The 26005-nt window shown below is 40.9% G+C and overlaps 2 protein-coding genes and 2 pseudogenes across 4 annotated transcripts in view; 3 read left to right on the forward strand and 1 right to left on the reverse strand.

Moving 5' to 3' along the window:
- LOC144662526 (uncharacterized) overlaps nucleotides 1–26005 on the reverse strand; it is a 379417-nt pseudogene that overhangs the window by 192644 nt on the left and 160768 nt on the right. The window lies entirely within an intron of this gene.
- LOC144662537 (uncharacterized) overlaps nucleotides 1–26005 on the forward strand; it is a 241253-nt pseudogene that overhangs the window by 948 nt on the left and 214300 nt on the right. The window lies entirely within an intron of this gene.
- Nucleotides 5057–24808, forward strand: LOC144662612 (uncharacterized). The gene is made up of 6 exons (XM_078523464.1): nucleotides 5057–5080; nucleotides 5570–5879; nucleotides 22475–22753; nucleotides 23629–23768; nucleotides 24281–24521; nucleotides 24657–24808. Exons 1-6 carry the CDS (start codon nucleotides 5057–5059, stop codon nucleotides 24806–24808), a joined length of 1146 nt encoding a protein of 381 aa, XP_078379590.1.
- LOC144663101 (uncharacterized) lies at nucleotides 12499–13752 on the forward strand. The gene has a single exon (XM_078524035.1). It carries the CDS (start codon nucleotides 12499–12501, stop codon nucleotides 13750–13752), a length of 1254 nt encoding a protein of 417 aa, XP_078380161.1.

Raw genomic sequence — 26005 nt, forward strand, 5'->3', positions numbered from 1 at the left:
GCGAAAACCACCTATTTATCTTCCTTGACCTCCATTACCGCCATGTTGATTTTTTCAACCACGCCTTGTTATTTCCAGGCTCCTGATGATGGCAATGATTTTGGGGTACTAGACCCCAGTTCGAGACTGCTGCTGATTTTCTGGGAGCCTTCTCTTTCAATCCGGCCGACCGACACAAATTAAGGACGAAACACATTCAACGCTGAACAAAAGACAAGAAAAAAGCTCGAGAAGAGGAGGGAAGGGGACAGAAATGGCCTTATTCTTTAAGATTCATTACTCGGTTTTCCCATATGTCGTTCATAAACCGTGTTTAAAATAAACACGTTGTTTCGCAGTAAGCTTATATTTCATTCAAGCTATGCATTGTACATTTTTGCTGAGCATCGTACTGCCGTTTGCGCCAAACCCCAGTGATTAGAGGTTATCATTTTTTTTTAACTTCTGCCTGCCCTGTCATTTTAGGTGGTTGGATGGTTTCTGTTCAACTTGCCATTGACTAAGAAGGACAATACGCAGAAACAACAAAAAAACATACCAGTCTCTCAAGTTGAGCGAACTGTGGCAAGAACATGATTAGTAACTGATGGTTTGATCACACAGGGAAGGGGCTTGTTAAAGGGCCGCTGTCCAGTTTTGCATGATTTTAAAGAGCTGAATCCTACCAATAGTGGTTTGGAGAGGATTAAAATCGATTGCATAATTGGCAAACCTGAGACTTGTTTCACGTTCTTTTTTCTTCCCTTCTTTTTTATTTTTCTCTTCGCGTTTTTAAGTTTGGCCTGGGCCATTACACGCAGACCTCCGGACCGTCTCCGGCAATATTTCTCAAAGATAATATTCAATGCTAGCTGTTTGTTAATAGTTACAATCACATTATCAGAAAACGTGAGACTTGACAAATTACACTTAGGAATAATTTTCTTTAAGATTTCACAGGTTACAAGTTGTTGCTGCAGCTTGTCACTGCTCAATTCCTTTAAAAAATTTCCTTCCGTCAGTATATTTAGTAATTGTAAAGTTTTATAGCATGAATTCCCCAGATGTTGCATGAACAACTAACAACTAGCCACGAACAGAGGTCATGCAAGCTCGGCATTAAAAATAACAAAAGGTACCAATTATATACTGAATATCGGACTTTTACTAAAGAAGAAAAAAGATATAGTGAAGTGGCTACGCATGAGTCCATCATGTTCTCTATAGTTGTCATTTAATTTCCAGCTTTTGGTATCAAATCAAATCAAATCACTTTATATAAGTGTCAATGTATTTAGCACTGTTGTGCTAATTGTGGACACTGTAAATAAATAAACAAATATAGCAAGTGTTCCTGCATGAATATAGACGTCCCTTTTTTCCAACCTTAATTTTCCTGTACTATTTTCGGCATTACAGGAGGAGTTTCACAAGACGAACTTCGCTTACTGCATGCGCACTGTGGATGGATTCAAAGAGCCATTCAAATCCAGCGACTCACCCGTGCGAAAGCTGGCCTGTCACTTGTTTCCATAGAAACCAAAGTGATTCCGTGTCCCTTTAGGGAAAACTGGCTTAAGAATGGTGGAGATCCTGGAGAGCATGCTCATATGCATCAGTACGTTTCGTTACTAAGAGAATGGAGAAATACGACCTTTGTTTCTGGCGAGATGATAAAAGTTGTGTGACTTGTTTACGCGTTTTTAAGATTTGGCATAAATGCTGCATTTCACCTTTCAACAACAACAACATCGTTAACAACAAAAACAACAGCACGAAACACATGCGTTCACTTTCAGTTTACACCTTCAGTTTACAATATATTTAATAAAGGAATTGCAAGATTGTACGTAGATGGTAAAATTTCACCATATAGAAGAACATATAAGCAAAATCTCGTTTCAGAGCGAATCCAAAAAAGTGTTTATGGCCAGCTTAGATTAAAGAATGGGATTATCATATTATGCTCTCTAATTTATGAAAAGTAAACCTGGCGGAGCAGAGAGGGAGGAGGGGAGGGGGAGGGGGGTTAAGGGGGCCGTAGCCCCCCAAACCAAATGTTGGGGGGCACCTTTAGCCACATTTTGGTTTGGTTTCTATGGAAACAAACTCCGTTTCAAACTTTTAGATTAAAAAAAAAAAAACATTAGTAGCGTTTGTAACTTTTCGCGGACTACTACTTTTCGAGACAATGAAATCTATTTGTCGTCAATAAAGGCATCGGGAAGCAGCTCTCGTAAGGTCTCACGTGAATGGCCTGCTACCCTTCGAGAGAACAATAGAACACACAACTCAAAAAAATGCCCCCTAGCCACAAAAACAGTAGCAACCACTACACTAGAGGACCAGTAGAATTAGAAGCTTACGAGAGCTTCTACATTACTGCAAAGTGCTTGCGAAAGAACTTGTGATAAATTGTCAACTACACAATATTAAAAGTGTGCATGTCAGAATTTCGTCTGATTGACTATTCAAGTGAGATTAACCCCGCCTGAAAAGGAATGATTGTGGTGATCAACAAGAGTCCTTTTCGGGACCACCCTCATCCTCGCCCGATAAACTAGACGAACTCCAAGTTATCAACGCTACTTTGACAGTCTCACTGGTGCAATCACTTATTAACTTCGGAATTTTTTAACCTTCGATCTCTCTGAGTCTAGACTCTTGTCGTTTGCTATTCCTTCTCTTGGCATTTATGATATTTATTCCCTTGGGTTTTCATATATATATATATATATATATATATATATATATATTTTTCAAATGTTGCTGCTCGCAACTGAATGTTATGCCGACGTAATCTCCGCTGAAGAGATTGAAGGGTTGTCATTAATGAGATTATTCTGGCAGAATAATTAGACCTAATTACCCTTGGGCTGGATGCCGTCAATTCCGTAGCCTCCTGGGCAGTCGTCCTTTGGGCTCGTCACGCGTTCCTACCCCACGAAATTACAATTCAATAGACGGATGCTGATTGTTTTTTAAAAAAACAAAGGCCGAACGCCGGCGAACGAAGTGGCAGCTCGGTTGAGCAGACTTTCGTGGAGGAGGAACGCGTGACGAGCCCAAAGGTCTGCGTAGGAGGCTATCAATTCTTTGACTCTCTTACACATCAACAGGTCGCTCAGTTCAAGAGGAGAGAGGTTGGTTAATTACTCATAAGCCAACTTTTTGAACAATCTATAGTCATTTGACCCTCATTTGGAGCAAGGGATATCTGTGGAAGAATTTGAAATCGAACCCAGGAATCGACAGAGCCAGCGTTCAATTTAAGGTTAGTAAAGTGCAAATGTGGCTACAGTCAGCTCTCTCTTAAAGGACACTCTATAAGACGGACACCTCCATTTGACGGACACCTGTTGTTGGTCCCGTCCCTGCCGTTTTTCAGCCATTTTACTGTGACTAAGCTCCCTATAAGACGGACACCTCTTTAAGACGGACAGTTGGAGCCGGTCCCGAAGGTGTCCGTTTTAGAGAAAGTTGACTGTATATCATGTCGTCACACCAATAGTCAATCCGGCCACAACGTCTGGATTAGGAGTTGTGCAAAGTGTCAAAAACAGTTTAGACCGGTAGCTCAAGTGTTTTCTCCATTCAAACGTACCGAACATCAAGGTTAAGTTCAATTGACTCAGCTGAAGAGCACGATAAGCTCTTTTGTAATGCTAAAATTTTATTGAACAGAAACAAAAGGTTTAAAACCATAATGATAACAAACTCTAATTTGCATAAGAGATGTTAAGGTCACGTAAGGTTACTGTCAACAAATAGAGGGCTTTTCGGGTACCAAAAACGGTTCTTTTCAGAACTACTCTTACCCTGCAATGCTGGCGTTTTTGATTCCCTGGATAGGCCTCACTCTTACTCCCTTGAACACTTTTCAAATCCTCTACCGAGTTCGAATCCAAGATGGTGCTCGCCCAATAAAAATGCTCTCGCTCGCTCAATTAAGCCTGCATTGCAGACTATTTTCGGGGGAAATTTTCATTCGCGTGATTCTTAAAAAATCGTTGAACACTAGATGTCACTGTAAAGCTAATGAAATTAAGAAATAACAATATTTCTTAACTATTTTCATTTGAAATTGTGAATATATAAAATCATATATATGAACTGTGGCTGATGAATAAATGAAGAGAAGATCCTCGCAGTTATGAACACAACTTAAGCAGTTGCGAAAATAAAGCCTGAAATAATCAGACCTGCCGGGACTCGAATCCTGACCTCTGCGATACCGTTGCAGCGCTCTAACCAATGAGATAACAAGCCAACTGGGAGCTGGTCATTTAATTGGTTCGTAATATACCCGGGGAAGATGAAGATGAAATTATGAATATATGAAATCATATATATGAACTGCGGATGATGAATAAATGAAGGGAAGATCCTCGCAGTTATGAACACAACTTAAGCAGTTGCGAAAATAGCCTGAAAAAATAAATAAAAAAATGGGTATTAAAAATTGGCCTATTTCTAGAATGGGCTTCATTTTGAATGCAAATTCTTTCTAAAACGGGTTGCTAATATTGAAGACCCGGGCAGCATATACCGTATTTTGGAATTGTAAATAACCCCCGCAAGCATAAATTTGAGGAATAAAAAGCTCAAGTTGCGATGGCAAGATATATGACTGTCAAAAAGAACGTATAAAACTCTTTTTTTGATAACCACCGGGCTCGAATAAACTGCACGAGTCAAATAACCGCCAAGTCCATCAGGCCAAGTTTGAAATAAACGCCTGGGACGTTTGATCAAGAAAATACGGAACCCACCCAAAACATACCCAAGCCCGAGGGGGGGGGGGGGACGACGCTTGTTAATAAATTATACTGAATAATTGTACTGTAAGGTCTCTTAGACTTACCCGGCTTTTTTAACCAGGCCAAAAAAGCACAGTGAATGCCATATGGAACCTCTTGGCGAGTCTCGTGACAAAGAAGTCTTTAGCGATTTCGCCACATTTATAACGTTACGTTTGACTCCTGAGCCAAATTAATTGTACACCGCTTACATCTTTTACTTTTCAATTTTAGGTTTTGGAGGAATAAAAATTGACCGTGATATAGTATTGCGAAGGATGTCAAGAAATGAAGATAAATTTGTAAGTATATCTTTGCATGAAGTCTTTCCTTTCCTTTCCTTGCATAGCATCGAATGAACATCTTCGTGGATGGCGTATCCTAAAAAAAGCCTAAACGTTACAAGCTAGTCTTTTCTAACCAGTCTAAATCTTTACTAATCACTTCACTAACCATCCTTAAGAGTAACTGTACATCGCACAGTGTGACTCAATAAATACCGAGGCATATATTTTCAAATAGCTTTGTGAAAGATTCTTTAAGGTCATGTGACTGCATTTGTTATCTTTCTCTTACTCGTTTACAGATTCCTCATAGTCATTTTCCCTGTGATCCAGATGGGTCTGGGCACTACTCAGATAATGTACGTAGTTACTACAAAGCAATCAACGAAGCCACGCCTCTTGTAATGGACGCTTTTTAATTAGCTCCGGTGAAGCCTGGGATTTCCTCAGGTCACGGCCGCTTTAAATTGTAGTTTTCTTTCCATTTCTATTTGTTTGTTTTTTTAGGTTCCTCACAGTAACTTCCCCTGCGGTGCAGATGGGTCTGGATACTACTCAGACAACACCCTCTGTTGCTACAAGGTGATCTATGAGGCCGCGCCTCTTGTTTTGGACGCTATTAAATTAGCTACAGTTAAGCCTGGGTCCGTGTTCACCATTGCTGACTACGGCTGCGCAGATGGGGGAACATCCATGCCCCTACTTTACGCATGCGTTCAAGAGCTAAGAAAAATTCACGGAGACGATCTACCAATCAGCGTGATTTATGAAGATCAACCAGTCAACGATTTCAAGTCTTTGTTTCTTCGTTTGCAAGGTAAGGTCGTCAAGTTAAAGGAAGTCCAAGAAAGAGATGTTAAAAGGACTATATGACAGGGATTTCGCAGATTATTGGTCTCAACTGTTCTGAAATTAGTGGTAGGCAACTTAACCCTAAATAAACATAAACAACAAGCCCGGTCTGAATTAGGTCAAAGGGTTAAATTATCTTGCATATGGAAATGATAGCAAAGAATATTCTTACTAAGTGGATTGGTTATAATTTGGCATAGAATCTATGCAAATACCCTTGTCGTATCAAAGGGAAAAAAGCAATTAGACGTTTTAAGGAACGATATAACATACTATTTAAACAATAGAGTGTTTCTGTCGAGGAACTATCGGCTGATAGTAGCCCCGCGGAAGTTTGATGTTCGTAAAACAAATACACACATGTACAGGAGTGGTTTTGGCACAAATCGAGACAACTCGCTCGGCTCGCCCGGGCTCGCCTCGCTCCTTGTCTCGATTAGTGACCAAAACCACTCCTGTACATGTGTGTACAAAAATAGCGAGCGGCAAACAAAAATCTCTGCGGCTTGAGCGCTCAAAAATATCAAGCTGAATTGCTGTGCCAGAATTAATTCCTATTGAACAAATGCCCAATAAAGATAAAATGGGAAAAGGAAGGAAATCAATCATATCAACATGCCCAAAAAAAATCTCAAACAACACAAAAGAACAAGACATCATGCGTCCTAATTACCAGAAAAATGCAAAAAAAGAAAACTTTTTTATAAGAGAAGAAACTATCGAATTGTTAAAATCAGTTGACAAAAAGCTTCTTGCAAACTTTTTGACAAACAACGCGTGTTAAAAAACATGCAAATCATTGTCTGACAAAGTGCAAAAACGTTTTTTTTTTGACAGAAAAATGGTTGCCCTGCTAGCGGCACGCAAAATCGCGAGCGACTTACGTGAGTTGCGTGACATTTTCAGAGAGAGTCTGGAAACCATATTTTTAGTTCTCAGGCCCTTGGACGAGCAGGAAGAAAACATGGCGGCCTAATCAGGATTTAGTGTTTGGGCCGATAAAAAACGAAACAGAACAGATATTACAAAAAAAATACGCTCAGTTAACGCGCTGTAATTTTTTGTGCCCCCACAGAAGCTGGCGAAGTGAAGCGAAGAGAAGAAATCGAGAAATAACAGGATTTGATCACAGAAGTTTATCGATCGATCGAAAGAACTTTCCCGAAACATCGGACTCAATCGGGCCTGTTTATTTTTTTTCTGCTTCAAGCATTGCTTCCACGACTTGATATGTTATCTGCCTGACCTCATTTTGCCAAACGGGAGTAGAAAGTTCGGTTAAAATAAAGCAAATCGCTTGGAAAAGAACCAACATTTTAGCCTATTTACCAAACTTTACCAAGTGTCTAATTAATGATGACATCATCCTGATGCCCAAAAGCGCATGCGTACTTGCTCAAAATAGGTGAAAGGGTACCACAAGTGAAAAATGTGACAAAGTGAACTATATATAAGTTAACGCGGCCGTAACTTTTTGTTAGTTCACAAATTCTGGTGAAGTCAAGGGAGGTAGTGGATGGCCAACCACTTGAATCCTGTTATAATGGCTTGTGCGGATGGTGAATTACGGGGTATAGGGGGACTCCTTTCAGTGGGAGATACCCCTGGGTGAACCCGCCTCGGCCCTACTGATAACGTGGGGGTGCTCAGAAATCCCTCGGGATTTTAAACCTCGGCAGAGGTAAAAATGCGGGACAGCCGCCTTGTCAGCGGCGGGGAAAAGTCCTAGCCGGGGCTAGGCAAGAAACAGCCAACGAGCACCCCCCGACCAGGGTTTTGCCCTTTCGTTTGACCTGTCACGCAACGTCACGCGTGACTGTAACGCTCTGTGTCACACAATGTCACGCTGTGTGTAACACAATGTCACGATTTGTGTCATGCGTTAATTTTATTTTTCTGAACACTCAGATTAAATCCAGTGTTTATTTTCTCAAATCTGATTTCGACTCTGCTGATATTCTTTTTTTTAACCTAGCCAATTCTTCTTGTCGAATTTCCTGTCTCAGTTTCTCAATGTCAGGCTGTGGGGATGACTTTTTTTGGCTTAAATTTTTTGTAAGGTGCCTGCGAACAGTCTCTTTGAGAGCCATGTAACGAGAATATTCATCCAAAATAATTTGGAACTCCTTATCATCAACTTTATTGTCAATGAGAGCGGCAGAAACAAGCCTATTGACAGTTTCACGTTTGGCAACAGCAAGCGAAGTAATTTCATTATTTTTCATAATTTTTGGTTCAAGTTTTTTGCTCGCTCCAGTGAAAGCGGCAGACAAGACGCCTGTAATGGCAGCACATGCAGCGAGAGGAACGCTTACCGGCAAACCAACGACCGTTACCGCGGTGCCAAGACTGGAAGCAGAGAGAACACTGGACAAACCACCCATTGAAATTGCGGAATAATGGAAAACAGACTTCACCTTTTTATACTTTTTCAAAACAGCTCGGTATTTTACAACTTCTTTGTCAAACTCTGAACAAATTTGATTGATTTTTGTTAACCTAAAGTTTTCTGGTTGATTTGGCAAAGCGGGATACAGTGTTTGTATTTCCGCGTGTTTTACGCTGTCTTCTGCACAAACACCAAACGCAGGTGCACTTGGGAGCACGTTAGCTGAAGACATGGTCGTATACTTTTAATTTTATTTTTGTATTTAATTTAATTTAATTCTATCTCATATGCAAGATTTAAGCCGTTAAATTCGAATAGATTTTCATTTTCATCTCTTATCGAAAGAGTCAGAGATGATACATTTTCTTCAGCCGCAACGTCGCGCAAGACGTTAAGATGCTTATTTTGGTAATGAATTTTTTCATACGGTTTCCCTCGTATGTCAAAACAAGCTAAAAGGCTTGAAGGCTTACCATTTAGCAAGCTCTGTTGCTTGTCAATAAGGTCACAGTTGATGAAGTAATTTTTAGGATTTGAAACATTATTTACCACAATTTGATTAAGAAAATCAGTATCACTAAGAACCCACAGATTTAAGAACTTAATAAGACTTTCATTCAGTCTAAAAGTTTTAATTTTGGCCTCGTTTGCTTTTATTATTAAGGAACGACCCGTAATGCCTTTTTTTACAGAAAACATATTTTTCTCTGGAAATCCTTTTTCAAAAATATCCCCAATGTCGTCGAGTGAGTAGTTTCCTTGCCGTATAAAACGCATTTCCTCCTTTTCCTCGTTCCCTTTTTTGTAAGAAACTATTCCATCCTCTTCCAAACTATTCCAGCTGTTGTAAAGAGAACAACTTAGCAGCCGGATATAGCTCGGTTTAGGAATAGGCTGGTCAAAATAAACAGTTTTCGGATTTTTTGTTGTGGTGACAGTGAGCACAACCATCTTTATAATTATCTTTTGAAAAATAAATCTTTAATATAAAATGGCTCCGCCTATTCCGAGAGCTGATGACATTTCTCAATCAATTTTTCTTGATTCCAAAGAAAGAGATTTTATGAAGTGGATGAAAACCCCAGAAGCAACTACAATTTCTGAAGCGGCAAAAGACAAGGCATGGAAACCTTTTCTTGCAAAATATCCAAACGCTGACCGAACAAAATTTGTTGCACAGGTTGAGTTCGCGTACAACCACACAGCAACGGCAGACATTTATTACAAGGCAGAGCAAGGCCATTTGATAAATGTTTTTGGCTCTGACAGCAAATATTGGAGCCCAGAGATGAAAAAAGCACTGGGGGTGAATCAAATTTCAGGCGGTTTTCCACAACAGCTGTCACCAAGCGGCGCAAAAGGCGCATCTTTACCAATTCCCGCGGTTGGATTTCACGAAGCCGCACCGAGTTTGAAAAAAATATTTAACAGCAAAATCAACATCTACGTAACACCAGATCAATATTTCACAACGAAATTAAGAGAGATTTTTCAAAAAACAAAACTGAAGCATACATCAGGAAAAGAGTCAAAAAGGTGGCTTGCTAGCCCAAATATTGGCTACTGGCCTCAACAACTTAACTTTGCTGTCTGGTGCGCGACAACAGGCAGTGGGATAAGTCGTGAAATTTTTGATGAAGAACACTCAGCTCTCAGTTTGCCACCTGTTGTGCGTAATTTTTACCTTTTTCACGTTTATTTTACAATAAGGCGAATATTGTTTCAGATGGGCGGAATTCAGAGCGTAAGCGCCTTGCCAGGCGACCCAACGTTTAGCCAGTTCGACAACAAGTACGACGTGGCTTCGTATAAAAGAATATGCGCTGAGTTCGGTGTCGACCCGTCAAGCGATTTTCGTTTCACAAGAGGTGCCAATCATGGGCTTGGTGATGTTTATATCTGGTTTACTAACATTGGACCAAAAAATTCTGGAGCAAAATACCCCGATTACGATAAATTTTCGGACGAAGGGGGAGCTGCAAGCAAGGGTAACTTAATTCAATATATCGAGCCAGACGACGCTGCATATGCACAGGCAGACTGGTTTTGTCCTAACGCCGCAGAAGGGCTGACTCAGGCAGGTTTGTCGAGAGTAAACCAGTCGATAGAGGCTTTTGTCTACTGTATTCTGGGTTCGCAGGTCAACGTTCGAAGTAGCATACTTGGCACAGGCGGCCGCGCAAAGGAGGCTCAAAGTGAGTTCCTCGTGTTGGTTGAAGACGCTATAAGGCAACCAGATCTGGCAAAGTCAGTTCAAAGATACCAACTTTCTATCGATGAAGCGAAGGTTCGGCTTAACCTTGCTGTCTGCCCTGGTGCCTGGCTGATGCCGGGTAGTATGGTGATAAACACAGAAAGCGTTGTCGGTTACAACAATCAGCTGAAGCAGGCTGTAGCAGGAATGAAAATAGGATTGAATAATGATGTTAATAAATCAACAAAAAAAGCAGCTCTTAAACTGATGGCCGGAGGACCATCAAAGGTAAACCCACCAAACAGCCACCCTTCAAATCCTATACACAAGGAGTCACAAAGGGACACAAAAAAAACTACGGCACCAGTGAGCACAGAAGGTGCTAAAGCTGAAAGCGCGCAAAGCGCTAAAGCGACAAATGTCGAAGTCAATGATGCACACGAAATAAACAAAGCAACTGTCGCTGTTGGTGCGGTTGGAGCTGCAGCTTTGATCTACACCCTTATGCGTTAACGTCTCTTTTTGATGTATTTTTCAACAAGAAAAGCAACCACAGCAAGTATAAGCAGCCAGGTGTGCTCTGCAAGAAAGCCAATTACTTTACCAGCTGTTTTGAAAAGAAAACTTACAATCGAGCCAATAAGACCGGGCAGAGCTGATGCCACCTTTGAGCCAACATCACTTAAGCCTTTCCCCAACGCTTTGCCGGTAGCCTTCAAAGAGTTTGTAATGGCACCAATTACAGCACCAATCGTGACACCAGCAGCAAGAAAGATTGCTGTTACTGTCACGCCATTTTTTTGAAGATTTCTTTGATCCTCTCACGAAGTGGAAGCGCTCTTTCTCTTTCCGCAATCTGTGTTTGCAAACGTCCAAGTTCCTCAGTTCTTTCCGCAACTCTTTCTTCAGCAGCTTGTTTGTCAGTGGGGGATGTATTTTCATCCTGTATTACTGCTTGATCTTCATCGTTTTGTCGCTTCAGCTCGGCTTCTTGCTCTTTTAGATCATCCAACGCTCTTGTGTCGTTGAGCCTTTCTTGCAAAGTGTTTCTTTCTCTCTCTTTGGCAGCGAGGCTTGCCCTGAGTTGGTCGACCCGTGTTTGTTCTTTTGTCTTCTGCTTCGATTGTTTTTCAATGGCCACCACCTCTTTTTTCGCGTTGTCAAGATCCTTTTGATAATTTTTTTTCAGTTGCTGCAGTCTCCGTAGTTCTGAATCACTTTCAAGATTCGAACCGTGTTCTTGAGTAAGTGCTTCAATCTGAGCTTGAGTTCGCTCGATTTTGTTTCTCAGATCTTGCACTTCTAGGGCGGCTTTTTCTTTTTCCGATGCGAGTTTTTGGGCCTCTTGAAGTTGTTTTTCAGCTTCTCTTAATCTTTGGCGTTCAGCTTTTCTTAATGTTTGGCGTACATCTCTTATGCTCTCATTTTTTTGAGCAATAATATCTTCAGCTGACGGCCCAAGTTCATCTTTGAAGCTGTCTAAAAAGCTTTTCATGAAGCCTGACTCATTTTCTTTTAGAATCTTGTACTCGCCTTTTTTTGTTCCTACAGCAACAATTTTACCCTCATTTTTCCCTTTGCCTCTTCTGATTTTTATTTTTTCAAAGTTTGCTTTGGGAAATTTGCCTTTTATCATGTCTACTGCTTTTTTTAGTTTTTGTCGCAAATTACTTTCATTTTGAAGATCACTTATTGAAGGGGTTCTTTCAAGCAAAGGTGTTTCGTCGTAGGATGTTTCTGGCAGCCCGCTCTGTTCGTGCTGCATTGTTTGCATTTCATGTTGTTCACCCCCATGGTAGGGTGTGGATACCATCCCGGGCTGAAATGGTCGGGTTGTGTCGACCTCTTGTTCCTCTTCATCATCGTTATCACTGTTGTGGTCAAGATCTCGGTCCAAATCAGGGTCCTCGTATCCAAAATCACCACCACCTGTTGCCATCACGTAATTTATATATATTTTCAAATTAAACTTTTCAATTTAACAATAAAACCAATCGAGAGATGGCTCCTGTTCAAGAAAACCTTCGACCGGGACGCGTAGAGAAAACCCTCGGCGCACTGAAAGCCGAGCGAGCTGTAAAACGAATCACTTTTGACCGCACTGAAGCCAATCCAGAGGAAACGTTGTATGTTTCAGTGCCAAAGCTGAACGAAAACGAGGTCATTGTGCCTGGCTCGCTGGCGCTGCGCTTCAACATCGACTTGAGCGGAGGCCATGCCAACAACTTTCTGGTTGACAACGTCAGCCGAGCTCTAGTCGACAAGTTTGTTGTAAAGTATGAAGGCACCGTCGTGCAGGACACGGTTGGCTATGACATCTACAAAATATTTGAGGATTTTTTCCTTTCGCAGGAGGAGCGCGACGACAGGGTGCCAGAGGGCATTCAGAGCGAGGACCTCAACAAAATTCGCTCAAATGCTGGCGATAAGAAAACTTCAGGAGTTGACGCAGAAAAAAAGCTGAATGAGCTATATGGAAATAAATACCGGATACGCCTGGAACACCAGATTTTAACTGACCACGGTGCATTTTATCCACAGGCACTATACAACGATCTTGTTTTTGAACTGAAGCTCGCGGCAGCCGAACATGTTGTAAGAGGCTCAGATGCAACAAAACTGAAATACAAGCTGACAAACATACAGCTAGAGTACGAAATGATAAGAAGCAAGGAAATTGCAGATGAGGCGTTCAGCGCTTACTCGGGCGGCAAAGAGTTCGCTTACGACCACATCCAGCGTGCCGAAGTTGTTACTTTTGCAAAAGGATCCGACACACGTCTGAATCTTAAGGTCAACCCTCAGAGGAGGTCCCTAAAAGGTATCTTGCTACTTTTTATAGAGCAATATGCCAAAGGTGCAAGGATCTCGGAAAAGTACATTAACCCAGACCTTACAAAAGTAAGCGTCACTGTCAACGGCTCGCCAAACATGCTGTACAACAACGGCATCGAAGGAATGGACATATGGGAAGAAGTTAAAAGATTCTACATGAAAGAAAAAAATAAAACGCAGCACATGACCCTGCAAAAGTTTTACACAGAAGACAAGTTCGGCCTTCTGATTGATCTGCGTTCCATGGCTGACCACTCGATGCACGGAAGCGGCAAGCGCCTTGTGAACACAAAGGACGGTGTCCAGCTTGAGCTAGAGAGGAAAACAAGCGGCTCAGGTAATTTGAACTGCCACATTTACGTAATCAGCGACGCCCAAATGAATATAATTGGCAGGCAGTTAGAATCTGTGCTTTTATAATATAAGAACGAAGTTCTGAAATGGATCCTGCCAATATACCCTTCAACGCCCTCATTGTGGGACCAACAAACTCAGGAAAAACAAGGTACGTGGTCAATCAGCTTTGTGGCCCTTTCCGAGGCAAGTTTGACTACATCGTGCTCATATGCCCGACTTTCGCGCACAACAAGACTTATTATCGCTTTGCTGAGGAAGATCTTCGATTTTTTGTTTTCATTTGCGAGCAGCACGAGGTTGAATCTTGGTTAAAGCTTTCAAGCTTTCTTTTTGAGGGTGCGAACACGCTTATCATCCTCGACGACTGCGCTGCTTCTAAAGATGTGAAAGGGCGAACGGGGGAGTTGGTGAATCTTGCTTTCTCTGCTCGCCACGCAGGCTTGAGCATATGGGTGCTGACTCAAAAAATGACAAGCATAACAGCCTCATTCCGCGAAAATGTTGCGGCAATCGTTTTCTTTTACACCCCCTCTGCCAAGACCACGAAGGCAATCTTTGAGGATTACGCTGGCGAACTTTCCCATGAAGATTACAAAGAAGTCATTTCAAAGCTGAAAAAAAATAAGTTTTCGCATCTTGTTATTTCTCATCGCCACCCTTACGGCACAGAATTTTTTTATTGAACATATTTTTTAGAGTAATAAATGGCTGACCCGTTCGCAACTTCCACCGATATCACTGCAAGTGAACGAATTATGTTAGAAACGTCCGTAATGGAATTGCTTGAACCTGAACCAGGCAGTATGCCGTCAGAGATGCAAGCAGCGGGACCTGACATTCCAGCTTTACGTGAACAGCTTGCAAGACTTGTTTCAACAGGCAAGTCTAAAGAAGCAATCGGTGTGCAGCTAACTCACGATCAGGTAAAGCGCTTGACGGACAAAGACGTCGAAAAGTACTTCAAGAGGTACGAAGCGTATGTTGGGGCCAAGACCACAGAAAATCTTATCGACAGCGCGCTCACTCTTTTTACGAAAGCCGCAAGTCTGTTCGTGCCCTTAAAAAATATTGTAGCTTTGCAAAAAGAGCTTAAAAATGACTACATCATCAACAACGAGCTTTCCAATCTTGTCGGCGGTTTGTCTTTCAAATACGGCAAGTTTCTTGCTCCAGCTTCTGTTGCTTTGATAACGGCAAAGCACATTGATTACAGCACAGCACCACAAGCGACTCTAGAAAGCGAGCATAAAGATCTTCCTGAGTAAATTACTAAGCAATGCTAAGAAAATGCTAAGTAATTACTGAACAATGCTCATTAAATGCTGACCAAAAAAGTTTGCTAAGCATTTTTCATTTAAATATATTATTTTTTCTAATAAATGGCGGACCCTGAAACACAAATACCGAGCGAACCTGCAGTTGTTCAAGAAAACGTTCCACAAGTCACTTCAACAACTCCTGCAACAAAACCTGCCAAAAATCCAAAGCGAGTGGCTGCTGGCAAGCTTGCAGCTGAAAAAACAAAACAGGCTCGTGAAGCACAGAAAAAAGCTGCTGTCGAGGCCGCTGCCATAATTGCAAAAGAAAAGGAAAAGAAATCTGCGGCTGCTAAGCGAAATGTAACTCCACCCGTAACGGAACCAGCTCCGACCGAGTCTCCGCCGGAATCCAGCGGTCTAAGCACAAATCAATGGATCTCTTTGCTGGGCATTGGCGTTGCAATTATTACAACTTATGTCAAACGCGAAGACATCAAAGCCTTTATCAAGAGCAAAACCCACCCAGCCAAAGGCACGGCACCAGAACCCGAGCCAGCTCAAGAGGCTCCTGCAGAGCGGCAGCTAATCAGCGCATCATCGAAAATTCCGCAACCAAAAAGAGGAATTCGTCCGATGGATTAATAAACTTTCAATTAAATATTTTTTCATCATTTTATAATAAAAATGTGGAAAGTCCCTGACATCCAACAGTTTATGTTAACCGTTGCTGCAGTTTCAACGGTTGGCTTGGTTTGGATAACTTTCACGAAAAGTGCGTCAAAACAATCGTTTGGATTGCAAAAAACCCAGATATTTTCGTGAAAGTGCGCGAAAGCGCTCAAGAAGAAGGGGAACAATGAATTTTCAATTAAATGTTTTTTTTTTATTTTATACTGAACTAAGTTCTACCGTCATGTCCGACAACAAACTCGTGAAAACACTCATGGATGCAGCCACCATTACAGGTCTAGCCGCCGGAATCGGCTGGGCTGCCAAAAAAGTTGTGAAAGAAAACTTTACATCCGACCCAAGCAGCAGTTTTATGAACTATGTAAAGTTCACAGCCGTCATGACAGGCAGTCTTGCACTAAAACAATATCTCGAGGACCAAAAAATCCTCCCAACCAATTAAAAAAAATTCGCATAATATAAGAACAAAGACACACAATGGCAAGCATCGCTATTATGGCTGGCGGAGCGATCTTAAACGCCGCTGCTTTCATTGGTGGCAACTACCTTGCTCGCGCTTTGGGTGGTGGTGATGATGCTGCTTTGAAAGAAAAAGAAAGACACGACAAAGCTCTCGAGGCTTACCAGGCAGCTTACGCGAAATACTCTCGCGACCGCACCAAGCTCCTCGACTGGATACAAACCAACGCGGAAATAAAAGAGCAGGCCAAACAGAACTTCACTAACACTGACTACGCTTTCAAACTCTACAACCAGGCACATCCTGACAAGCAAATGATTCCTCCAAAAGAGCCAAAGTTTTCTGATTTTTATCAGCCAAGCGAGCAGCAGAAACAAGGTGAACTTATGTTCGTTGGCGCTGGCGCGCTTGCACTTGGGTACGCTGCCTTTCGGTTTCTTTAAACTTTTCTTTTTTTCTTGTATACGCATGGATGCAAAGATCTCGAAAGTCTACTATAGCCCCCAGGGCTATTGGAAAGGAATTGCCGCGATAAAAAAATTAGCCGAGGCTGCCAAGGTTTCCGAAGATGCTGCTAAAAAGTGGCTCGTTAAGCAGGCCCTTTGGCAGATCTACCTTCCGGCACCCCGATACGTTCCTCGCCCAAAATTCGATGTTTCTACTCCTAACGCGGTCCACCAGGCGGACCTTCTTTTTCTGCCACACGACAAACTGCCGCGAGGGCGAAAAGTTTACAAATACGCGCTGACTGTTGTTGACGTTGCCAGCCGTTACAAAGAGGCCGAGCCTTTGACCTCCAAAGATTCAACTGAGGTTGCAAAGGTTTTCAGACAATTTACAGGCGAAGTGCACTAAAATGGCCACAGATGCTGCAAGTTGACCCCGGGCGCGAATTCATGGGCGCTGTTACCAAAGAAATGGAAAATCACAAAACCTATATTAGGCGCGGGCGTGTTAACATCCACAGAGATCAAGCCATTGTTGAACGTTTTAATCAAACACTGGCAGAGCGCCTGTTTGGTTATCAGTACGGTGTCGAGTTGACCCTGCCATCTGGCCAGCGGTCGACAGCGTGGGTAAAAAGGCTACCCGAAGTTGTTGCCGCTCTGAACAACGAAGTAACCAGTCTTACTGGTAAGAAACCAGCTGCCGCAATCAAAGAAAAGGCTGTTTCGTCAAAACCGTCCTCAAAATATACAAGACCTGTTGGCAAGAAAGAAAAAAACTCCCCTCTCTCATTAATGTGCGCTATCTCTACCAACCTGGTGAGCTGGAAGGTGGTGTAAAAAGGGCAACAGATCCGATTTGGTCATTAAAAGTCTACAGCATTGAGAGGTCTGTTACTAAACCTGATCAGCCAGTGCTTTATTACTTGCACGATGGTCCCAAGCGCGGCTTCGTGCGTGAAGAATTGCTTGTTATTCCTCCAAATACACAGTTACCACCAGAAAAGCTATAAACGTTCTGTTTATGTCGGCTTATATCCGTAAGCATTTGTATGTATCCCATCATCCGCTATCCATCGCTTTGAGTCAAAAGGCGACAGCGAGACCTTGTTGAGATGCATTCCGTAAATCTCATGACCCTCGCTTCTAAGTATGTTCATTCCATGCCACAGCTGCTTTGGTCCTTTAAGCGCTTCCTTATACTGTTCATGCATTATTTGCTTCTTGACAACACACTTTTTTACACCCTTCGCTTTTTTTATTTTTTTTTCGTCCACCTTTATCGTTGACTTTTTCTGTCCCGTACAAAAGCAATCTGATATAAAGGTTTCGGTAAATTTGTCGTTTATTTTGTCCAAAAACTTTTTTTCACTTTTTACATCAGTCATTATCGAGTATATTTTTTGTCCCGTACAATCACACTCTGATATGTATGTTTCGGGAAATTTGTTGTTTATTTTGTTCAAAACCTTTTCACTTTCTACATCAGTCATTATCGAGTACATTTTCGGTCTAAGACAAACACACTCTTTTATTGGGTTTCCTGCGCATTCGTCTTTCATTTTCCCCAAGACCTTTTTGTTTTCGTATGAATGGAGTGGATGCTCTTTTGGGTAGTCGCTTGTATCATACAGAGTTTTGTTACATTCGATGTCTGTGTAAATATCTTCTGTTTCGATCTCGAGCAAAAGGCTGTCTGTGTCTGTATACAATAGCTCGCATCGTTGTCCGTATACCTTTTTCAGATGGTTGTAATAAAAATCGTACATGAGTATCTTGCTGTTGTCAAGGATAGTCATCCCTGTATAGACAGGCTTATTAAGAAACAGTTTGCTTTTGCGCATGTCAATCCCGACCAGGTCGTTTGAAAACATTACATGCCTTGAGTACAATGGGCTGGCAACCATTTTTCTTATTTTGTTTGTTTCATTGCTTCGCACTATTTTTATGTCAACACGGTTACGCAGGTTTTCCATTGTTTTTCCGAAAACTGAGTTATTCATGAGCTTGTAAAAGTTCTTTTCAAAGTCGTTTTTCGCTTTTTTCCTGAATTCTGTGTTCATCCGGATGTACGGCTCCATCCAACATTCCTGTTCGAACTCTAACACCCTGTGTACATGTTTTAGTTTCATTCCCTGTTTCAGATAAAACTGCAAGTTTCGATAATGTACAACGTAATTACTTTTGTCCTCAAGAGTCAACACGAGCTTTTCACTGTCAGGTGGATCCATATCAAGGTCATTTATTAATTTTTTTTGGTAAGGAGAAAATAAGTCTTTATCTATTTTCTTTTTCTCAGGAGCTAAAGGGTAACTGTTGTGCTCTTCATGCAGTTCTGCAGGGTATTCGAGGTCTACCTCCAATATCCAGCCGGTTTTTGCAAACTCTTTTTTTCTCATTATTTCTTTTTCATTCGGCATAACTCTTTTCCATCTAAAAGCACTTTTTGGCAGTGGCTTGCTCATTGCCCACCCATAAAGGTTGTTTGCATCGAGGTACATTATGTATTTTTTTGGCTTGCTTGGATCGTAGCCTTCAACATAATGATTGTTTGCCTTGGCATATCTCTTGCTTACCATGGAAATACCTCCTCTTATTCCCCTTTCGACAAAGAGATGCATTTCTGAGTCTGTAAGGAGCTCAAGCTGCACGCCTGTCTTTTTCAAGAGTGCGTCCCAAGAAAGGCCAGGCGATGTAAAATAGTGAGCTGGATCGAGGCCATACTTTTCTTGGCATATGTTTCGAAAGTTCTCAAAAACATCAGCCAAAAGAGTTACGTCAGTTTTAACGTACAAATCGTGGTAGTCTCCAAGAGTTTCGCATCCAAAAGTTTTCCACACACTTTTTGCATGCTCGTATTCTTCGTCAGTAATGTGTTCATCGTTTAGCTTACTGTAAAACTTTTTTTTGTCTGGCAAACTTGTTTCTTCAAATCTTTCCCGTGAGTCCATGTACTCGTATGGATAAACCCCCTTTTTGTAAAGAAGTTCAGCATTTTTTTCTATTTCTGCTTTTTTATGATTTTCTGATTTTTTCCCAAATTCTGCATTTTTTTCACTGTTTATTTTTGATATGACTTTTGTTATTTTCAATGACTCCTTCGGTGTTGCGCTTACAAGTGAATCGAGGCTTCCTTGTAGAAAGTTTAAGCTGTCAATAAAACGCAGACCACCAAATGAAAATGTAATGTATTTCTCCATGTTGTTGGCGACGCATTTCACCTCTTTCTGTGTCGCTTGCGACAGCTTCGACATCGCTTGCATTAAATGGTGTGCATCATAGCCCCTCAGGTTGTGAAATACAACTGGTATTTGGTCCGTTTTTGGTTTTATTCGCATTTTCAGGTTGCATGCGTTGTGCGCGGCTCCGCGGTACTTGCCTGTGATGTGGCAATGATCCTTTACAACATCTCTGAAGTTTTTCTGAAGTAAAGGTTTGCCACAAAAGAAGCAGTTTTCCTGTTTTTGTGCATCTTCTTTGTCTTCTTCTTCTGTTAACCTTTTTAAGAAAAAATTGTAATATTTTTGTTCGTATTCACAATAAAAATGTTTTTTCTTTTCTGTGTAGAAACATTTTTTATGAGATTGGCCGCAATATTCAGGTTCTGCATATTCTTGTTCGATTTCCCAAACTGGCAGTGAGTCTAAAAAGTAATCTTTTATCAAACTTTTTTCACAAATATGGCAATCAGTTGCATTTTTAAATTTTACCCAATCTTCTGAAGTCATCACAAGAGGTTTTGGCAATGACAAACTATTTCTTATTGTTTTCTCTTCCTCTTGAAGGCAGTTCAAAAACACTTCAACAGCATTTTCACCTCTGTAAACCACTGGTCGTTTGTTTCTGCCATCACTCCTTACAACTGTGTAAGCAAAACCACATGCCTCATGCTTTTCTGTCTTCTCTGTGTAGCTTTTTTGTTTGCTTTCTGGGCCACGCTCGCGGCCTTCAATCTTTCTTATCAATGCCTCAAAGTCGGCATATATCACGTATGGCGCCCTCATCTGTTTGTTATGATTTTGGAAAAAAAGGGTGTTTTCCCCATCTTCCGGCATCTCGATCCTTGTCGGCCTGCCGTTCATGCCATTGCAATATTTTTCGTGGTTCTCGAGCAAGTCCGCTCTTGAAAAACCGGTCAAGCACATCATGCAAAAGTGTTTTTTACAACACCTTTTGCTCTGATCAAAAAGTAAAGCGCTTACTCTTTTTACATAACAATAGTGCTGAATTTCTTCAGACTCAATTAAAATAAGGTTTATACGAGGAATTGTTTTTTCTTTTTTGCTTATTCTGTGCACAATCACACGATTGTCTTCCCAGCCAAACACATTTATTGCGAGGCTGCTGTTTTGCGCCTCAAGCTTGTCAATCTGTTTTACTGGTGTTGGGGAGACAATTCCTCTGTAGTTAATTCCGTCGTTAACCGGATATTTGCTTGTTCTTTGCAAGTTTTTTCCGTCTCTTGGTGGGAATAAAGCAGCTCTTAGAGCCCACTTCAAACATTCGTTATCCCTGTTTCGCACGTTAATGATTGCTTTCTTGTTTGCCAAATTGGCTGGGAGGGGTAAGTAAGTTCCTCCTTTCAATGGCTGATAGCGTGCAACATTCAAGTACGCTGCCATTATTCTTTCAAGAACCCACCCTGAGCCCCGCTCTGACCAAGCCTCAATTTGGCCCTTTGCTGTTTCAATAAATCTATCGAACTCTTGTATTATCTGTTGTTTATTATGTTCGTTAAAAACGTGCGGTTCTTTTTCTTTAAAATAATGCTCCATCTCTTGTGTTAAACCAGTCTCAAAATTTTCTTTTGTAAATTTTATTTTCATCTCAAAACTTACTTTTACGCTTTTCAAATCTCTTATTTCATTCTCTACCAAATCAATAAACTTTCCTTTTGTTTTCTTTTGAAATACAAAAAGGTCTTTGCTGGCACGGCCACCCTCTGGTATGGTCATTTTCCACACGCGTAGCCATTCGTTAAAATCGGATTGGGCCAGTAAAAAAGTTTCGTTTCTTTGAGGTTTTCTTTCAAATTCACGAATTTCCTTCAAGAGTTGTTGCAAAACTTCTTGCGAATAACTTGCAGCAGACATCTTGTCTTATACTAAGAAAAAATATTTGTTCAATAGGAATTAATTCTGGCACAGCAATTCAGCTTGATATTTTTGAGCGCTCAAGCCGCAGAGATTTTTGTTTGCCGCTCGCTATTTTTGTACACACATGTACAGGAGTGGTTTTGGTCACTAATCGAGACAAGGAGCGAGGCGAGCCCGGGCGAGCCGAGCGAGTTGTCTCGATTTGTGCCAAAACCACTCCTGTACATGTGTGTCAAATATTAGACCAAGAAGCGAAACTTCGAGAGCTAATATGCTAGTTTACTAAATTTTCTTCCGCGCCGCACATTCAAAAACGAGCATCGGGAATTATTTTTTACTTTTCAGGATAAAACACTTTTGAAAGCCGAAATTTAACAAACGAAACAAAACCAGACAAGAAACTCACTAAATGTAGTGAATTTGGTTGGTTTTTTTGTCTGCAGGCACGCTTGTTTACAAAAAAATTCACGGGCGGGCACTATCCATCCGGGCATTTTTCTCGGATGGGCACTTGGGCTAATAGTGCCTTCCGCGGATGAACACTATCGCGTCACGTGATCAATTTAAACCAATCAGAATCGGAGAAGATTTAGTGTTGAACTATAAGTGTAAATAGAGGAAGGAGGATAGCTATAGAGGCAGAGGTGACAACCACTACATCTAGATGGACCTCTTGTGGTAGTGGTTGGCCAGAGTGACGCATAGCCGCTTTGCCTTCACAGCTGGTGTTCAAGACCTCTTTCGCAGCTTTCGCACCTAGTCCAGTGTCAATGGCGTATGCTCTATGAAGATAAAGAGTTATTGAACTAACTTTCAATTTGTTTCTTTCGGTAGGTTTTATAGAAGGCCCAAAAAGCTATCTTGCAGACTTTGCCAACGTGTTTGTTACGGCATGTGGGACAAACTTTTACCGCCATTGCCTGCCTGCTAACTCAGTCAATTTAGGATTTTCTGCGACCGCCTTTCACTGGATGAGCAGAAAGCCGTGTGACATTACAGGAGCATTACATCACAGCATGATTACAAAACAGGAGGAGGCTGAGATTTTTAAGAAACAGGCAGCGAAGGACTGGGAAACAATTCTACTGTATAGAGCAAAGGAGATGGCTCCAGGTAGTTCGCAACTTTTAGTTAGAGCCGGTTGGAACTTTGCATGCATGCTTTATTTTTAAAATCTCGAAAAAATAATTTTACCAGTGTTGGCTCTTGCATAATCAGGTTGTTTACGTGACGCGCATATGTTCTTTCAGGTTCATTTTTCGTTTTTTCTCGAATTACGATCATATTAGAGAGATTATTATTAAGCCATGTAGTATGGATATACTGTTAATAAACCATTATTATATTATTATTATTATTATTATTATTATTATTATTATTATTATTATTATTATTATTAACGGCAAACGGCAAACGTCAGAAAGCTGCTGATTCTGTTCACTTTTTCTCTAATTATTGAATAAATCCATCAGAAAATAGTAAACAATCCCTACCGGAGCCCTTACTCTCAATCACCCCGGTTATAGTTAAGTTATGGGAACGAGGCGTCTCCGAAGGTAAGAAAGAGCGATAGCTCCAATACGACATGTACAGAGGTCATGGCTGTGGGGAGGTGGGTGGGTCGCCAATGCTTTAGTCCTCCAGCAATTCACGAAAAGATAGAATACACATCAACTGAGAAGCTATATATATACCTGTACATAGTCAGCGGCATGGCTTGCCGTTGCCAAAGTAACTGGGCACGTGATATGGGAAATTAGGGTGTTTGTTAGCGCGGGCCCCGGTGAGAATAGGAAATAATTTGCTTGTGCACACCAAACACGTAACTACTCGCGGGAAAAACAAACACGTTTACACATGTTTGTGAAAGCATAGTTCATGTAAGCTGTACATTGCAAAGTTTTACTGACATGATTTGGCAACACCACACGGTCGTTTTTAGCAAACAGCAGTGTTAATTAAATTTAACTTCTGCCTTTTCATTTCAGGCAGTCGAATGGTTTTTGTTCAACTTGCCATTGACGAAGAAGGACAATTTGCAGGAACGACAAAAAGCATACCAGTCTCCAAAGAACACAAGTTGAGCAAACTGTGGCAAGGATTAGTAATTGATGGTTTGATTACACAAGTGAGGGGGTTTTTGAGTGGGCACTGTAAAGTATTGCATGATTTTAAGGAGCTAAATCCCAACAGTAACGGTTTGGCGAGGATGGGAGCCAACTGCATTATATGCAAACCCGAGGCTCTCGTTTTCAAATTCTTTTTTTTTTTTTTAATTTTGTTTAGTTAGTTATTAAATAAGTAAGTTAGTTAGTTATTTAATTTAGTTATTTAGTTAGTTAGTTTATAGCTAGTTAGTTAGTGAGTTTTTCTTCTCGTTTTCATGTTTGGCCTGAAAAATAATATTATCAGTCAGCAGAAATCCGTCCCAGCAGTATAATGCTCAAAGATAGGAGTAATATCAATCAGGAAACGTAAGACGTTTGAGATTTGAGATGGGAACTAATATCCTTTTCATATTTTTCAAATTACATCTTGTTGTATTGTCCTGCGTATGAAGTTTGATAGGAAGTGTCCCAGGAATATAGACGTCCCTTTTTACAACCTTTATTTTTCCTGTATTTTTTTTTTGTATTTCAGGAAGAATTTCACAAGACCAACTTCGCTTACTACATGCGCACTGTAGATGAATTCAAAGAGCCATTCAGATCTAGCGACTCACCCGTACGAAAGGCTGGCCTGTCACTTATTTCCATAAAAACCAAAGTGATTCCGTGTCCATACAGAGAAAGCTGGCTAAAGAATGGTGGAGATCGTAGAGAACATGCTCGTTGGTACATTCCAGCAATTAGGGCCTGGAGCAATACGACCTTTATCTCTGGTAAGGGGATAAAAAAGATATCGTTGTTGAAACGAAATTGTGGCAGGGTATGCTGAGTTTGCATTTCTTCTGCAACAACCGGTAGACTTGCTGTCGTCACTTATTAACTTGTTATTATGAACTGTTCAACCCAAGGTCTCTCTGATTCTCGACCATCTGAAGAGAAGGAAAGAATAGTCGACGAGCTTTTCCAACGATATGAAAACGAGGTCTCCAGGTGCCCTGAGGATCATGGGCTTGATTTTGTCAGCGCCTACATGGTCATTGAGAAAAAAAGAAGTAATTGAAGATAATTATGGGATGATCTAGGCGAACTGTTCTTCTATGATATGCGTGCAAGAATAGGCTACAAATCAATTATTTTTCCACAGCATTTACTAGGCACAATGGACTGTGAATTTTGGTTAAAAATTTCAATCAAGGAAATAGGGAAACTTGTATGTGGACAATAGCGGATATTAAAGGACAAATATGTAATCTAGAAACATTGTTACTTGTTGTTGTTGTTGCTGTTCAGGTTTTTGTATATCATGTGTTATTTTTTCTGTAATAATGCATCAGTCATTTCCAGCGGTGCCCATGCCCCCACCCTCCCGGAACGAACCCCTGGAATTAGAATTTTTTTTATACCAACAGGCAAATGCCCCACTACTGGGACAAACTGGCTGTTCTAATGCCCCGGGGATACCGGCTCAAAAATGTTATTTTCCATGTCTCTTGTCTTACTTGAACCTAAATATGTCATCTAATTAAGGCCAAATTAAGTCCTAGCTACGTCTTTTTTCTTTTAAATATTGCAAACATTGGTCATTCTGCAGGTCTAGCGTCCTATTTATGTCCTATGTGACGTATTAGATAAGGAGCTTATGGTATTTATTACATTGATGAATTGGTCAAATGCACAAGATTGAAAAGCCAATGTGGACATAACTTACCCCTGCCTGACACCAGTGTGGACTTCGTTTAGGATTGACCATCACCAACACAACAAGTAAAGTTGTAACAAGAAAAAAATGACAAAACCATAGATTTATTACAAACAAGTATGTCTCCCGGGCGTTATAATAAAAGGTAAAACAAACAAGATTAACTTTGAAAACTGTTCGACCTTACAGTTTTTAAAGAACGCATATCACAATTTGTTTAATGTTCTTCAATTTTTGTCCATCCGTACCTCGTGTTGTATTTGCTGTGCTATGGAATGTTCCTTCGCTGTTGTGAGTGGCTATTTTTATATTTCACTTAATTTGGTGGCCATTTTCGTATGTCTAAATTTGGCTAAAATCCGTGACACAGTTACTTTAACGTTGCGGATATTCAAGTGTAGACAGTGAGAATGGAATAGTTTATTATTTCCGAAAGAAAAGTAATCAACAGCTGTTTCCTTTGTCAGTACAAATAATAGTACCGAGACACACGCATTGTGTTGTGGCTATTAAATGTTTAATTGGAGGACTCATTTATTTTTAATTTGAATTGGAAAT

This window comes from Oculina patagonica, chromosome 8 (assembly GCF_052425735.1).
Source record: "Oculina patagonica isolate OP01 chromosome 8, crgOcupat, whole genome shotgun sequence".
NCBI classification, from domain to species: Eukaryota; Metazoa; Cnidaria; class Anthozoa; order Scleractinia; family Oculinidae; genus Oculina; species Oculina patagonica.